This window comes from Colius striatus, chromosome 15 (genome assembly GCF_028858725.1).
Source record: "Colius striatus isolate bColStr4 chromosome 15, bColStr4.1.hap1, whole genome shotgun sequence".
Lineage (NCBI taxonomy): Eukaryota > Metazoa > Chordata > Aves > Coliiformes > Coliidae > Colius > Colius striatus.
In genome coordinates this window covers 4,091,754-4,108,979 of record NC_084773.1, presented here as the reverse complement: position 1 = coordinate 4,108,979, position 17,226 = coordinate 4,091,754, and the positions used below count along the sequence as shown (strand labels likewise).

The following is a 17,226-nucleotide window of genomic DNA, read 5'->3' as shown; positions in this document are numbered from 1 at the left end:
TAGCATTAGCATGTTCCCATTTGACTTGTTGTGATCAGAGGGCAAAATAAACTTGCTGACCATGCACAAGGGGTCTTGCACTGCTGCTAATGAGCAAATAAATTGTTTTTCTCCTGACAAACAGATTAGATCTCCTGGCAGTGCCTCCAGGCATTCATCTGAGAATGGAGCTGTTGGAGGGCTGTAGCTAAAGCCCGTCAGCTCTCAACAAGCTCAAGTAAGCCATGGTATCACTGGTAGAACATAAGGTTTTCTGTAAACTGCACACCTGGGTCAGGAACACTGCTGTTCTTTTTGTCTTTTTTATTAGAGGTAAGTTATTTCTTGCTCGAATCAGATGGATTTGAAACGATCTCACTTAACAGCCCTCGTTAATATTCAACATACAGGTGATTCTAACAGAAACGCCTGTCAGTAATAGCACAGGTTTTCACTTTAGGCCAAATATTTAAGCTTCTTCTGTTCATGCTATTACAGGGTAGGCTCTAAGAAATGGTTATTACACAAAACTGCCTCCATAAAGCTGCCTTCATAAAGCATAACTGTATTTTATACAGAGTAATAAGCAGAGAGCAAGTAGATCCACTTGACTTGCTCTGGCCACCAGCGAATATATAGCTTGCACTTCCAGAAGTTGCTGATGTCTCTCTTCATAACTCCCATCAGGAATATATTTTCTTCATTGCTGTACTCATTAAAAATAAGCACCTGAGGTTTCATCGAGACCCAGGGTACAAAGACTGAGTGGATACAATGAAGTAAAAGGTACTAATTACAGGAGGGAAGTCAGCGGGGTTTGGAGTGCTGCCAGATCACACAATGTGTTTTGGATGACTGTAACTCCAGGGGTTAGCTTGTGCTGGGAAAATAAAATTAACATAAATATCCTAATAATGACTCTCCTTGTCTGTGAAATCAGATTGACAAGTCCTGTGGGGGGAAACAACTCCTTTAACGAGCCTTTGCAAAGATGATGACTGCTGTGCTTGTTCTTGCTGGTATCAATTTGAACTTCCAGGAGTACATCGTGTCTGTCCTGGCTACTTTTTGTTTTCAAGAGAATGAACAGGACCTAGAAGTGTGCAGTTTTCAGTTTAAGCAAAACCAGTACAGTTGGCAGTACATTTCATGCCTTTGCTCAGAATCCATCTTGGTGGGAGATGTCACATATGGGCACGATGCACAGGCTCAAACCCAGCTGCAGTCTTGCTGGCTTCAATATTTTTTTCAATAATGAGTAATAGGAATGAACTTTGCCCTTCTTCCTGGGGATAATGTAAAAATTATCTCTTGCACCATGAGTTTATTTGTGAACCTGTCAGCACACTCCTCTTTCTGTGCTTTAAACCAGGCCATCTGACTGCCGCTGATAACATTAGGAACCTGTGTACGTCCTGTCTGTGTCATCGGACTCAATATTCTGTGGGCCTTGCATATTGTGTCCCATTAAGTTCTCCATCTTAAACTCTCTGTGTTTGCTCACCTTATCTCTGCCCTGGGGCTGGATTTGAAGTGCTGAGGAAGGGGTACCTGGTGATGTGGGCTGGAAATACAGAAACCCTCACCACTAGGTACCAAATGTCACAAAGCATGGTCATTGTGATTTCTTCTGTCTCATTTTTCGGTAGTCCCCAAGGTGGGAAGGAAAGGCTCATCCTCTGAGAAATGAATCCTCTCCATGTGTGGTGATTTGTGCTACTTGTTGATAATTCCAGGAGACATGCTTCTGCAGAAAGCTGCTCTGCCTAAAATCTGCTTTCGAAGAGCTCTGGGTCTTAAGCAGAGAGGAAAATCCCCCTGCTTACTCATTTTTATTCTGCTATACAATCCCTGTACTTTAAGTCTCACAGCGTATTTGCTTTGAAATTGGCTGCTGATTTTTGGATCTGCTTTCACTCTCAGATTGCCACTGTAAGAGTGGGGGAAAAACCCAGAAAAACTCTTATTTGTTAGAGCAGGTTTCAGTCTGAACAGTGCCTCAGTACCAGAATGTCCCATACTCTGTGTGTCCCTACTGAGGACAACTCCTGTGAATCCAGCTCAGTTCCAAATCCTCTGGGAATGCAAACAGTTTTCTGCTTTGAAATGCCCATCATCTGGGGAATGGGAGTGAGGGAACCTGAAAATTATCCTTTTCCTCTTCAAGTTCTCTCTGCTGGATGCTCCCAGGCCCTGGTGCCCATGGGGGCTCCTGTCTGCTCCTCTGCACTGCATTTTGCTCTCCCCTTGGCCCTCACTCCCACGGGCACAGCCCACTGGCTGTCAGCCTTTGCTCTGCTTTTCTCCCTCACTGAGTCACAGTCTCATCCCCTGCAACCTGCTGTCAGACACTTTGTCGTGGGCTATCATCTGACTTCTTTGTCCCATGGGAAGCCTCGAAGTGTCACACACACACACATTTTGTACTTTTAACTTTTTGTCTCAATGAGCCTCTTGCTTTCTCCTCTCCCAGTTCCTCCCATTGCTCTTTATTATTGACTTCACCACCCTTTATGTGCATTACTTCTGATATCGTGCCTCATAAAAACCTCTCTACCAGCTCAAAATCTGGTGTTTGAGCTTAAAGGGGGATTGTGAGAGCTCAGGCAGCCCAGGGCTGCTCTGCAGCAGCTCTCACCCCTTGGTGGCAAGGCCCCAGGCTGTCAAACAGCACGCTGCAATGCAACCCTCATGTTTGTAATGTAGGGATTTGCATGATTCCAACATTTATTTTGTTTTCTTACTCCTATAATCAGCATGAACAATTTAAATGGGGAAACAGAATTATCATTATTTGCTTTCCATTTTGACGCTAAGAAATTAAGCTGGAGGGAAAAAAAAAGGTGTGATGGATGCCAGATTACCACAGGCACCAAATCCCAAACCTAACACGAATTTGTGAGGCTGTGTCTGCTTAACTGTAACGTGCTGATTAGCTCTGAACAATGCTGGAGGAGATGGTTTGCGTGTGAGGGCACACAGCAACATTTTATCTTGTATTGAAGACACAAATGGTTGTTCTCACAATGTTTGTTTTTCCAGGCTACTGGCAAAACGGTACGTATATTGATGCCACTTGGCTTGTCACACTGTATTTATTCATTTCTATTACAGAGGGAACAAAAATGTTCCCTCTTTAAACGAGCTGAACGTTTTCAGACTCTGATGGGATAAACCTTGCTGTGTGTTGCTGTATTTTTCTAGCCTGTGTCACTGTGCTGTACTTCACAGCAGCACAAGGAAATAGTTCCTGAGCTACAGCCCTGTGCTGAATCCACCAGCTCCCTAATGTATCTGGCCACATCTCTTAGGGGGGAAAAAAAGATGTAGGGCTGCTAGACAAAGGGGAAATACTTTGGATTTTCTGTGCAGTATTTCTCCCTCCAAAAATCAGGCTGGTTTCCCCCGCCCTGAGGAGTTCCCATCACCACTCCTCTCCACTGAGGAAAGCTCTTTCTTTCCACCTTTAATCACATTTTTCATTTCTGCAAGGTCCTGTCCTGCTGTCCAGAGCCATTGGAGGTCCTTTGAGAAGATATTTTGCTGAAAGCCCTTTTAAAAAAACCCACATGGAAAATACTGACTGGATTTTTCCCTATCTTCTGGCCTATTTACTCCTTTATCCGCCTCCAGAGGATGTTTGAGATATAACTTACTTCCGTTCATAAAGCCTGTGTTGACTTTTCCCCAGTATATTACAGGTACTAATGTGTTCACTGATCTTGTTTGCTAAAACATTTCCTATTATTGTGGCTGGTACAGACTTCAGGCTTACCAGCCAGTAGTTTTTGGGGTCTCATCTGAAAGAAATCCTTATGAAAAGCTGATATCACATTTCCTCTATTTCAGACCTTGGGTAATCAAGGAGATTGAAGCAAGCAGTTATGCACCCTCATTAAAAATTAATTTGGTTGTTTCATCTTGAATTTCTTTTGCACTCTTGCTGAATAAACCTGTCCTTACTCTGTTCCACAGCATCCTGTACCAATGCAGACCCCCTTGAGCATCCCGTACCAACATAGACCCTCTTGAGCATCTCCCTCAAAGAGGGGCTCTGGCTTTCCTCTCTACATTCCCCCAGAGTAAGTAAGGAATTTATTTGGCTTTGCTGCTATGACCTTATAATTTCTGAGTGTTTCTTTCACACCCTGATCAAGGACTCCACTGGTTCTCTTACAGACAGACTTCCTGCTTGTAGGGCATCCAAAGACAAATTCACAATTCATTTTGATGCTTCCTGCAAACTGTGCTTCCCCTCTTTACCCTGCTTCTTGTGCCTTTCACATTTAATCTGATGGATTTTCTACTTTCATCATTTGGGCCCATCTTCAGATTTTCAAAAGGATAGCTGCTTACTTCCAATAGCCTTTTCTCTGCTACTTGGTCCCACCAGCTTTTCCTTTCTGATCCTTCTCATGTCCTTTCTGCCAAACAGCCATGTCCTGCACCACCAGCCCAGAGGCCACCAGCAACTTCTGGTCTGTCTGGGAGGATTCAGCTCTCTTGGCTCTTCCTTGGGGGCTGTTTTCTAACAAGTTCATTTTACCCCATTCCCCTTTCTGAGGTCAGTACAATGGTGGTGACTTGTCTGCCTCTTGTTACTCTTGCAAGGAGATTGGATCTAGAACATGTTGTGGTCTGTAACACCATGCTTAAAGGTGCATTCTGAGATAGGTGCTGTGCTCAGGGCCATTTCTCATCTGGAAGATTCCTTAAACAGCTGCTCTGTGCAGCAATCCTCTTGTGCATCTGAAAATGCAGTGTCCCAGACAGACCTTGAGCAACACAGGGCTGGGTGAAGCCATTGGCAACTGCTACAGCCAAAAGAAAAGGTGAGGGCTTCAGGTTCCAGTTCCACAAAGCCTTGGTGGGGAGAACTGGCCCCTGCCAGGGCTGGGCCCCTGCTTTGGCAAGGTGGGGAGGGATGGCTGGCACACTTTGCTCTCAGAGCCAGAGGAAGGGCAGGTGTAAAACCTAGAGCCAGTAGGAGGGAGAGGAGAAGCTGGAGGGCAGAGTGGATGCAGCTCCCTGGGGCAGTGGCACACCATTGACTCAAAGGTGTCCCAAGGATGGGAAGAGTTCTTATAGCCCCAGATTATTTCACTGTCACTTCTAAGGGTCTCATTCTTCTTTTAGGAATCTAATTGCTGAGCCTGGAGGACTTTAAGCAATAGCATCTGTGCATGTGTTATCTGATTAAACAGAAACCTGGGGCTAAGAGCTGCTATCCTTCTTTTCAAGAGTTATTGAGTAAGCAACACGGGCTGCTCAAGGCATCTGAGCAATGTAGGCAAAACCCAGTTTTGTTCCCTGGGAGTTGAGGGGCTGATGCTCTGCTGGAGTCAGACAGCTCCTGCAGCTCCAAGGGAAAAGGGAGTGAGAAGAAGGTGGCAGCAGGGCTGGCTGCATGGAAGGGGTGAGCCAGCATTCAGCTTGCTGCTGCTGGGGAGCATGGTCCAGCTCTGCAGCCTTGTGCCCTTGGCATGCCTGGAGCCAGCCCTAATAACTGGGATTAGAAGAAAGACTGTGCCTTAGGACAGCTTAGCGAAATCCAACAGTTAAACAGCCTCTACACAAAGGCAACAAGTGTCTCACTGGGGCTGCACAGCTTCCCCTGGCTCTGAAGGTGAAATAAGGGGCCCAGCAGGGAAAAGCCTGCAGCATAAAAACTGTGCCCATGTTTAAGATGTGTTCTCTGTTCTCTTCCTTCTCTCTCACCTTTTTTTGCTTGTGTTTGTTCCCACTATACTGATGAGATTTGGGTTTACTAAATTCGAAGTGTCTTTGTGTGGGAGGGGTGGCTTTAGAAGTGAAATCATGTCGCTGTTGTTGATGATAGCAGATGACAGCACTTTACTTGGGCAAAATTCCCTTGTATTACAACTGGATTTTAAGTAAGGATTGTAGCCATTGTGTCGATGGAATTGTCCATCTCCTTAGCAAAGCTTCCTCTGATGGCAAGCACCAAGTGCCCCCAGCTTACCCACACAGCACTTGCTCTGAAGCCAGGGAAATGAGGTCCCTCCCAGGAGGCTGCTGCCAGAGCCAGGGCTGCTCTGTGCCCGCAATGCTGCAGGGCACGATGGGCAGAACCACCTCTGCTGGGCTGTGCTTTCTGTTCCAAAGGAAAACTAGAGCCTTGCAATGAGCTGAGAGGGATTCAGACGCTGCTTCTGAACTTGCTTCTGTAAGTGCCTGTGAGAAAAGGTTTGACTTGCAGCACAGTTGTGCTCGATTTTAGTTGTGTAACAGCAGTTGCAGTAACAATGGTTTAAGGACAAAAATTGCTTATCTGTCATTGGTATCACAATGGCTTTGTGCATAGCAAGGAATTGATTGTGGGAGCTGGAGTTCCTTGTTGACTTAGATTTATGAGTGTTTGACATTACTGGATACACAGACTTAATTTGTAAGCTGCAGCATTTTCAGAAATGCTGTTCTTTTGCTATAATGCGACCGAGTATTACTTTTTAAATGTCTTTTAGTTGTTAGAGAGATGGAAATAGCAGTCCTTTGCATCTGCAATATTTCTATGGACTCCCTGCCAAATAAGCTCACAGGAAGGAGTGCTTTGTCCAGTAGCACAGAGTAGCTGTGCCACCACTACCCACGGGTACCATCCCGCTCCATTTGATGTTGCCAGAGGAGCCTTAGGAGATTTTTCTCAGTCTATTTGGGTCTGGTGCATCTTGGAATTTCATCTCTCCAATCTGCTCCTTCTTATTCCATGTGAAAAAAAAAAAACCTGAGAGGGTAAAGCAAGCAGAGTGAGTGCTAATAGCCGCAGTGCTCAGTGTGGGCCCCAGCCCATATGCTCAGCACCAAGCAGCAGAGCTCCTTCGGAAGAGCCTGCTGTTCCTCCCCTTGCTTTTCCTGGACACACCATGCAAAGCACTTCAGTACTTTTCTGAATCTGCTGCTGCTGTCAGCAATTCAGTGACCTCACTGGACACTGCCAAGACCCCAGCTCAGTGGTTTGAGGTGTAATGTTGCTGGGGTAGTGAGTGGCTGTAGGTGATGCGGCTGGGATGTGACAGGCACAGCATCACACGGGAAGCGCGTGTGAGGTGCTGGGGGTTCACCAAGAGCCTGTGCCTGTTGGTGTCTCCCAGGTAGGAAGGGAATGCATCTTGGTACTATCCAGGGAGCCTGTTTTCAGATCCCAATGCAAATAAACACAACTTTGAAGACGGTAATCTGCACATACATGAGAGAGGCAGCTCCTGGAGTATAGCGGTGCAGTGAGCAGTGGTGGAAAAGACCAGCCCCATGAGATCAGCCACCACACCTGAGGCTCTCAGGGCTGCGAGCACCGGCCTGACCGCGCCGGGGAGTAGGATGGATGGAAGGGGCTGCAGTCAGGGCAGGCAGCAGGCGGGGTAAGGCAGGGCTGGCAGCGAGGAGGGTTGCAGTGAAGGGGGGTGGTGGGGGCGGAGGAGCCGAGCGGGTCGCGGGAGGACGGGCCGCGCCGTGGGGGTGTCCGCTGGGCGCTGCGCTGGAACCGCTCCGGCTGCGCCTCGGCTCCCGCCGGCTCCCAACAGCCACCGCCTCCCGCTCTCCTCCTGCCGCTCCTCCCCCGCTCCGCGGGTGCCGGCGCAGGGCCGGGCGGGCTGGCGGGGCCGCGGCGGCGGCTCCCGCTGGACGGCGGCCCCCCCGCCCCGGCCCTGCCCGGCCCGGCCCCGGCGGAGGCGGAGGCGGGCGGAGGCGGGCGCGGGCTGCACCTGCCGGGCGGCGCGGCGGGGCTCGGCGGAGCTATGCCGGCGGCCACGGCGCCGGGGCTGGACGTGCCGGGGACCGCCGCGCCCGGGCGGGACGGCGGCGGCCCCCACCAACACACGGGTAAGAGCGCGGCCCCGGCGCGGCGCCTACATCGCTCCTCGCAGAAGTTCCCTCCTGCGCCCCGGGAGAGGGGGATGCCAGCGCTGGTCGCGGGCAGGGTGCGGGATACCCCTCTTTCCTCCGCGTAGGGATGCGGGTACCCGGGGCAGGATGCGGGAGCCCCTAGACAGGGATGCATGTCCACCGGGAAGAGGCGCGGGACCCCTCGGCCAGGATTGCGTTCCCCTCTGCCCCTCCTCGTTCAGCTTCGGACCCTCTTCTCCAGCCACGGCCCTTTCCCATCTCTCTCCCCCGCTGTGCCGGCCCCGGGGCCGGTCCCCGAGGCAGCGGAGGGCACCTGGCCTTTCACCCTGAAGTTCTTGGGGACATAACGCCTTGGGGCGACTCTCCCGGAGCCACCCCGGGCACGGGAGGGCCCCGAAACGGCCCGGCCAGGGCTGCGGTGCGGGTGCCGGGCGGCGAGTGAGGCTCCTGCGGGGAGAAGCTGCGGCTCCGGGGTGCGGGGTCGGGCAGGGTGAGGGCCGCCCCAGGAACCCCGGGCGGCGTGTCCGAGCCGGGTTCACCCCGGCGGGGCACCCCGGACGCCTCCGGAGGCGGCCACAGCGGCCTCGGGAGTGATCTGGTGGGGCGAGAGCGGGGTGTCCTGCGCTGGAGAGCCAGAAGAGCTGATGGCTGGGCCCCGCTGTGCTTTAATTGCTCTTAAACGGGGAGTGCTGCGGTTAATTGGTGGGAGTTTGGAGACTCGCATGAGGGGATGTGAGGTCCTGAAGCGGGGGAGACCGGCAGCGGCGAGAGCTGGACAAGGGCTGGGCGAGCGCTGAGCAATGCGAGTGCTGGGCAATCAATCCAGCACGGCACTGGAGGGAAGGGGCACAGTGTGCATCTCCCTGCAGCCTGTTGGAAGCTGCTGGTCCTCAAAGGGGAGTCCTCTGTGGGCAAATGTAAATTGACTGTGTAGAAAACGAAGATATGAGTGTTTTAATGGAACGGAGTAATGCACTGTGGAGTGGAATGAGAAACCAGTGAAAGCTTTTGTGCTTCTTTTTTTTGCTCCCTTTTTTTGCTCTCTCCTCAGTCCTGTTATTCAGTTTGATCTCTTGGATCATAACGTCTATTGCAGACCTCTCTGACTTGCCAGGGTCTGACTGACTTGGTAATAATGGGACCTGATGGAGTGTCTGGCCCTGCCAGGGTGAGCCCTGTGCAGGTGCTGCAGCCCCTGCAAGCCCTGGCCCACAGCCATGGTGCTCCCAGAGAGGGTGGCTGGAAGGGACCTGGGAGCTTGGTGTGGTGATGGGTGGGTTGGGCCACTGCTGGCCCAGCACTGCTTGCCCAGGTTCCTCCCTGCTGTGCTGCCATGGGTTTGCCCTGGTGTTAGTGCACACAGGGCTGAGGGCTTCCAAAACTCGGGGGCCTCTTTCTCCCTCACAGCCCATCACTACCTGTCCCCACAATTTAACTCCCTTGTGTGGTTCTATCAGACTTTATCAATGACCTGATTTTGTTGTGCTGATAGAAATGAGCAAACATGTTTGGGCTAACAGTGTAGCAGTGCTTTAAATTGCATCCACTGAATGTGCTTAACTGTGCATTTAATTTGAATTTAATAGAGTGGTTCGTTTTCAAAATGCGAAGCAAGTTCTGGGAAACCTACTTAGAGAATTAACAGCTCGAACACAAATGTAGACTGTCACTCTAGTTTGATGTTAGTGTTACTAGTTGTTGATGTTTTTCTTCTGTAAAATCATGTATATTTGGTTCCTTTTATTTGTTATGTCAAATTGCCTTCTGGGGATGGGTTTGCACACAACTAAGTGTGTGAGGAGCCGTTTTTGCTTGGAAAGGTTTGGAAGTGGCATGCCCCGTGTTCACTCAGCCTTTCCATTCCTACGTAGATCTGTGCTGAAACTCCCAGGTCTGCAGGGTCCACCAAAAAACCATTTGGCATTCAGACTAGAAACCCACCCCCAATGAATCCTTCAGATGTCTATAAACCTGACTTCACTCAGCCATGTCTCCAACCAGAAGAGCAAACACCATTTTTTTTCCAAGGCAAGTACACCAGAACCATGGAGCAGGAGTCCTGAGGAAGGAGTAGGCAGGATCAGGGCACGGCTGTGCCCGCACATGGCTGCTGCATCGCTGCCAGAGCAGTACAGAGGCTTTGTGGCACACAGGGCTTTGCCAGACGGTGCCTGGGTGTCACACTGCTTTGTCCCCATTCCTTTCATCGCCCTGCTACTTCGCAGAGGTTTCTCTTGTCCTTCATCATCTGTGCAGATTCCGCTGTTGCTGAGTGTCTGTTAGTACAGATGTACTGAGTTAGGTGGCCGTGCAGCTCTTGATTCTGAGTGGCTCAGATTGTTAAAATTATGTCTGCTGGTTGTATAATTTAAAATTAAAGTCTTGCTCAGGATGCTCAATTTAAATGAGACCATGTTATTTATGCATCAGTATTTGCTGGAGAATTGACCTCTAGAGAAAGCTGATGACAACTGTTACCCAGTGTCTTCTGTTGTATGGTGTTATTCTTGGTGATCGTTTTTTATGCTGCTGTGATTGAGTGCCCCCTGTGTAGAATTTCAGGCCATGAGCAATAGCATGATGATAAAGATTTGCACAGACAAACTCCCTCATATGTTCCTTTGGCAGAGGATGAAAAAACACAAATGTGGCAAGATTTCCATTTGAATTGATGCGTGAATGAGAGGGAAGTTAAAGGAAGTTCCTTGGCACAGCCTGGTGCCTGCAGCACTCGGAGAGGTCTACAGCTGCCTGAAACACAGCTGGGAAATTCAAACAGCCTTTGCTTTTCCTGGTCTTGCCTGTTTTTTGAGGACTGGTTTCTCTGGTCTGGCAGTGTTGCCTGAAGCGGAGAGAACCATATCACCCAGTGCTTGAGGGGGTTCAGCGAGACACTCACAGAAGGAGCTGTGGGAGCCTGACTTACACCTTGGGAAGGTCAGTGTGTTGCCTGTGTCATCCGCGTGTCAGAAGGGCAAATGTGCAGAGCGGGAGTGTGAGATGGGGAAAGAGCGCAGCAAAGGTCTCAAACCTGAGAAGGACCAGCCTTCTTCGATTCAGCCTCTTACAGTTTTAAGTGGTACAGATGCTTTTCTGTGTTCCATATCGTGTGGTGGTTGTTTTGCTGTCACAGCAGCATTACACTATTGCCTCTCTGCGGCCGTTCGCTATGGACAGATAGTCATCGACCGCCTCTTGCCAGGCTTGTTCCATTTTCTGGGAAAGCCCCTGGAATTCTGGAATGCTCCTGTCAATGGTGACCTCAGTGCTTTCCTGCCTGGCAGGAGCTGCCATGCAGCAGAGTGCTGTCAGCTCAGATGCTGTGTTGATGATGTTGCCTCTGAGGCTGCTCAAATGGTATTGGGGGATCTCTGGGTGAAATAGTAGAAAGAGGAAGGAGTATCAGAGGTGTACCATTATTTTTAGTCTCCACATTGCTCAAGCTAGGGCCACTGCCTCTTCCTTTTCCCAGGGTGGTGTCTTGGTTTTTGCTGTGCTTCCTCCCCCGTTCCTCAAGGCAATGCTGTAGCTCCTTCAGACAGGAGCAGCACATACTCTACAACCATACAGATGCATTTGCAAACACATTGATTCAGCCACAAACGGAATATAGGAAACAAACACAGAACACACCAGAAGCAATCGTTATGCCAGGTTATAAATCAGCAGGTCCCTTGCTGTGGGGTTGCTGTCTGTAGCTCTGTCTTTTCTTCATCCCTTCCCAAGCCGGGGATGGAGAGACTGAAGGTGAGATGGAAAGTGCTGAGGCTGCTGCAAATGCTGCCTCCAGACCAAGTTGTGGAACAAATTCTCTACCAGATGCCATTTAAGGGAAGAGGCAAGATTTCAGACTTAGGGCAGATGGCAGGCAGCAGTTTGCTGAAGGATGGAAGAGGTATTGCCACAGATTTTCTTGGTTGGACAGCTTTTGGTGGCCATGGTGGGATGTAGGTACTAGGTTGGATGTGTCTTTGATGTGACTTGAGGTGTCTGTTCTTTTAGCTGTCTATTTTGTGAAGTGAGTTTCCTTGCCAGTGCAGATACTGTGAAATCACGTCACTGAGAACTTACAGTTGCTCTTCCAGGAAATCAAAAGTAAAGTTGTTTTTCAAAGCCAAGAGCAATGCTGCTCTGCAGAAAGGCTGCAAGGAGGTTTCTCGCCTGGTTCCTGCAATCCTGAGATGCGGCTCAGTTTTTAGTCTGGGGAACAAAACATTGATCCTGAATTTCCATTTCCACAGGGCAGAACATGACACAACTTGGAGTATACAGGCTTGTAATTTCTTCAGGGTTATTTCTCCTTCCTTTGTCATCAGCTAGATCAAAGTGAAACCTTTTATTAAATAAGGTAAAAGAAATGACAGTTGCAGAATTTCAGCTAATTGGCTTTATCTCCTGTACTGCAAGGTGCTAATCTTGGTGGTTAGGCATTTGCACCAGGCATTGTTACTGCTTTGCAGGAATCAGTTTTGTGCTTGTCATAAAAACTCTGGAATAGTACAAAATAGTGAAGGAAAAGAGTTATTAGGTCTTCTGGCACAGTCCTGCACAGTGCAAGATTGTTCCCTGTGGTATTCTCCAAGACTTTGTCCGGGCTTCTCTTAAATTGCCAAGGTTATAGAGATGAATTATGTCTAGACTCTTGAATTTCACCTAGGGAATGAAGCAAACTGAATGTTTTGGGCCCAAAACATCGATATTTCAAGAATCAGGTGTCAGCCTCAAAACACAGAAACAAAACCACCCAAATGACACCAGATGATCCGTCACTTTCTGGGTTAGTGGTGACCAGAAGTGTGGTCCATTTTAAAGGGCCAAAATGCTACCCATTTGGTTGTTCCCACTGTGACAGAGCTGAGGGTGGAGGTTTCTTTGGACCTTTCTCATGAGAAAGCAGAGCCTCCCAGCACATGTCTGCAACTCAGCAAGAAAGAGAATTTTAACTGTGCTGAAATTAGCACTACTTTGCTTATTTAGTCACCACTGCCACTGACTTTTCATGTGCCTGGCACTACAGCAGGATGCCTTCAATAATTTGACAGGGACAAGCCAACACATAGGACAGTTGCTGGTTTTCACCTAGGCATTTTATTGACACACCATCTTTCAAACACAGTGTCAGATGAGCAAGCGTGTTATTCCAAGGAGCAGTTCTGACTAGCTCAGTGGATCAGAAGATTGACGGTGAGATGATTTTGCAGTCTCGGTGGAACTCTGCCTCTCTCGCATCTTGTTTTGTTTTCAGATGACAGTGAGAAATGCAGAAGTTGCAGAAGGAGCAGCCGCTTACCAAAATAAATCAATTTCTGTGTCTGTCTGTTGAGGGTCTCGGAGATGGGGTTGAGCTGGTGGCTGGTTTATGTGCAAGCTGTTGGCAGCAGGCAGAGCCTTTCTTGCAGGCATGGAGCTGTGGGGCCCTCAGCCCCAGGCTACTTGGGGAGGACTGCCCCAGCAGCAGCAGCAGCAGCTGGTCAAACGCTCACCAGGGAAGAGGATGGGTTAACTGCTCACTTTTCCTCTAACAGAGTTGGAAACAATGATGAAGTTGTTGTTTCTGGGGTGAAAGAAAGCCAAACACTGCTGCTCATGTGTTTGCATCTTGTAAGCATTGCTTTGGAGTGATTTTGAGGAGGGGTGAGGATGGGGACAGAAGCTGGGTTAGGTGAAGAGAAGAGAGAGAAAGCCGAGTGCGTGTGTGGGCTGGGAAATGGTGTTTAGGAAGATGTTTTGGGCTGAGGTGGCTGAAGGAGGAGCAAGGCAGGGTGGGATGTTGTTTGGCTCTACCTGTTCACAAGAGCAGAAGTTTGTACCTTAATGTAGAAGAGCAGAATTATACCCAGGAGAGTGTCTGCTCTGGTAGTTGCTTGGGTCATTACCGGCACATGGACTGCACACACAGATTTGGCTTTGGTGTAAAAGAGATGCCTGACAAAGCCAGCAGCAGTTTTGCACAGGCTCTGGGGTTTGGCTCATTACCATTAATAAACAAAGAAATACAGATTGGGACTAAGCTTTTAGCTCATTTTCAATATGAATCAGAGACTGTTTTGCCCTATATTCTGGCCCTCCAAAAGCTGCCAGTGATTTAGCTGAGTTATCTAAAACAGATCTTAGTTTCTTAGCCATGTGCAGTGTGAGAAAGTAAAGGTCACGGGGCTGCGGTCTTCTGATCTGCTTGCTTAAGCTGCTTGTCATTCTGCGTATAACACACCTGCAATCATTGACTTCTTTAACGGGAAAAAGTAAACACAAAGGACTGGTTCCCTGTCCTTATGCTGTCTCCTCCTGTCAGTCTTCATACCATCTCTCACCAGGTCCTGTGGCCAGGGAGGCCAAAGGCAGATGTGCTCATTGACTCGTACTGTTAATCATTGCCCTGCTTGGATGGCTTCTGGCAGGATGCTGTGGGACTTTCCCAGGTTGCAGTTGTGCAGGCTGCTTTGGTGCTTGTGGCCGGCTCCTGGCCACATGCCTCTGTGCTGTCATGGGTGAAACTTGGGGGCAGGAAAGCCAAACCTAAAAAGAAGCAGCCTAAAAAAAATAAAAGACAAGAAAAATAAGTGTTAAAACCGCAGAGAAGGTTTTTAAATCTGACTGTTAGCTTCTCAGTCCACGAATGATTTCTATCACCATAATAAATTGCAAGCTATTGCTAACTCTTTAGATGGGTGTCTAAAAAAATCAATTATTCACAGAAGTTCTTGCTGACAGTTGTGGATGCCATGTCACAGCTCTGTGGTGCACATTTTGCAGCTTAACAAAGCAAACCGAGTACGAGAGAGTTTCAGTTTGCTATTGGGAAGGAAAAAGGACTTGCAGAAGCCAAAACAGGCTAGGCAATGGGAGCAAATTCAGACAAAGTCTGTAGCATTCAGGTTGGTTTTGCTTATCAGGATGGTTGGAAATTCCCCTAGAAAACTAACAAACCTGTACTCAGTGGTCAGTTTTAAAACAGGAAAGTAGTTTCAGAGATTAAAGGTTGAAAGTTTCTCTGTTCTTTACAAAAAAGTGCTTTGTGCAGATGCAATTCCTATGGTTTGGGCTTTTGGCCAAAACTGAGCGTGTAATGATTACGTAGGAAACGTTTCTGGTACACCTAAGCTTTTGTGTTGGGATTGAATTTTCTAGTGCCTGAAGCAGCCTGTCTCCAGCTCTGAGCCCTTCCCGCACAAGCAGTTTTTGGCCAAGGTAGTGTCAGTGCAGTGCTCGCATCCCGCACCCCCAGCAGGGATTTGCACCCTCTAGGGAGGTCATGCCCAGCCTGGCAAATGTGGCGCTGAAGCCAGAGTCCCCTGGCTGCATCACGAGGCCCATCTGCCCTTATCGGCCGTGTTCACTACCCACGGTGTCTGCAGGCCCGGCCCACAGACCAAACCGAGCGGTTGCTGCGGGCAGATAATGCTGAGCCCTCACAGGCTGTGCCGCCTGCGCCCTGTTCCCGCAGTGCCAGGGGTGCTGGTGAGGGGTGGAAGCAGCTCATGGAGGGGATGCAGGTGCAGGGATGTTGCTGTGCTTCCAGGGAGACGTGGTGAGCGGGACGGCCCCTCAGACAGGCCTCTGCCCTGTCAGGTTGGCCCGTAGGGCATCCTTCAGCCTTCCTCCATCTATGGCTCCTAGCAGACACATGCCTTCCCTGTGAAAACAGGTTTTACTTTGGTTTCTCCAGTGGGTAACTTTGCAATGAAGCAAAGAATTTCAAAGGCTGGGGTTGACCTGCTGGAGAGCAGCTCTGAGGAGAGGGACCTGGGAGTTCTGATTGACAGCAAATTAAACATGAGCCAGCAATGTGCCCTTGTGGCTAAGAAAGCCAACGGCAGCCTGGGATGCATCAAGAAGAGTGTGGGCAGCAGGTCGAGGGAGGTTCTGCTCCTCCCTTCCTCTGCCCTGCTGATGCCTCATCTGGAGTCCTGTGTCCAGTTCTGGGCTCCCCAGCTCAAGAGGGACAGGGAACTGCTGGAGAGAGGCCAGTGCAGGGACACCAAGGTGATCAGGGGACTGGAGCATCTTTCATATGAGGAAAGGCTGCGGGAACTGGGGCTGTTTAGTCTGGATAGGAGGAGACTGCAGGGGAATCTCATTAACATTTACAAATATCTCAATGGTGGGTGTCAGGAGGTTGGGGCATCACTTTTTTCTATTGTATCTAGCAACAGGACAAGGGGTGATGGAAAGAAGCTGGAACATAAACAGTTCAATTTAAACATAAGGAAAAACTATTTCAGTGTTGAGGTGAGGGAGCCCTGGCACAGGCTGCCCAGGGAGGGTGTTGGAGGCTCCTTCTCTGGAGGTCTTCAAAACCCACCTGGACATGTTCCTGTGTGACCTGATCTAGGTGGGACCTGATTTGGCAGGGGGTTTGGACTGGATGATCTCTAAAGGTCTCTTCCAACCCCTACCATTCTGTGTGGAAACCCATGTTAAAAGCAGGAGATGTCAGATGTTGCCAGGGCATCGTACTCAGACTCATTTTTTCCATCAGGTGGGTTCAGATAATAATTTTCTATCCTTTACTCTTTAGTTCCCAAGATTCTTAGCTTAGCTCTGCCCAGCTCTCCTGCTTGTCCATGCAGCCAGCTCACTGCAGGTCAGCAGAAGCACCAGTGATTTAGACATTGAGTCTGTAGATCAGGAGCTTGATGGGCAACGTTGCTGCTGGTTTCTCTCTATTTTAGTTTACTGTTTTGCAAGAAGCAATAAGATCTGAATCTTGCTCAGTTTACCAAAGATCTGTTAAAATGTTTAATTTTGGCAACAAAACTTTGATAGTTATCGAGGGAAGCCAGAAAATGTGGGATTTGTTACTATCAGGCTTTCAAGTTAAATGTAAAATTGATCCACTAAGGTGTTAAAAAACATTGTCTGCTTTAAAGAGAAAAAGCTGGAGGGTTTTGCAGAGATCTTTATAGGTGCTAAACCATTTTGTAGGTGAAAAGCCACAAAGCTGAAGCTTTTCTGAGAGTGAGGTTTTTTTTGTGGGCCAGTCGGTAGGATGAGTGCTGATAAGATACTTGTATTACAACTGGCCAGACAAAGGGGTTTTGACTTTTTTCTTCTTCTGCCTTTTAAAGGGAACAAGAGCAAGAGAGTGGATTCTGTCAGAGCATCCCCTTTCAGACAAAAGGCTCAGGTTTTCCAATCCAAGTACCTACAAGCGAGTGCCTGCAGCCTTCTCCAGACCCCAAAATGTCCATCACTGTCTCTGTGTGAAGGGAGAGTGCTGAAACAAACAGTTTTGCTCTTAAGCAGTGATTGTTCTCTCTCACGTCAGACTCTTGTATGAGCATGGAGGAGAGTTTGCCAAAGAGAGCTCTTTCTTGGTACTTGATCCATGTTAGCAAGTTGCTAAATATCGAGTTGGATGGTGAAATCTGAATTTCCCAAAAT

At 48.9% G+C, this 17,226-nt stretch overlaps 1 protein-coding gene across 1 annotated transcript in view; it reads left to right on the top strand.

Moving 5' to 3' along the window:
- Positions 1-7,715: 7,715 nt before the first annotated feature.
- Positions 7,716-17,226, top strand: part of SUSD3 (sushi domain containing 3) — a 32,146-nt gene continuing 22,635 nt past the window's right edge. The window contains exon 1 of the mRNA XM_062008468.1: positions 7,716-7,818. Coding sequence (XP_061864452.1) covers positions 7,734-7,818 — 85 coding nt within the window. The 5' untranslated portion in view covers positions 7,716-7,733. The remainder of the gene's footprint in view (positions 7,819-17,226) is intronic.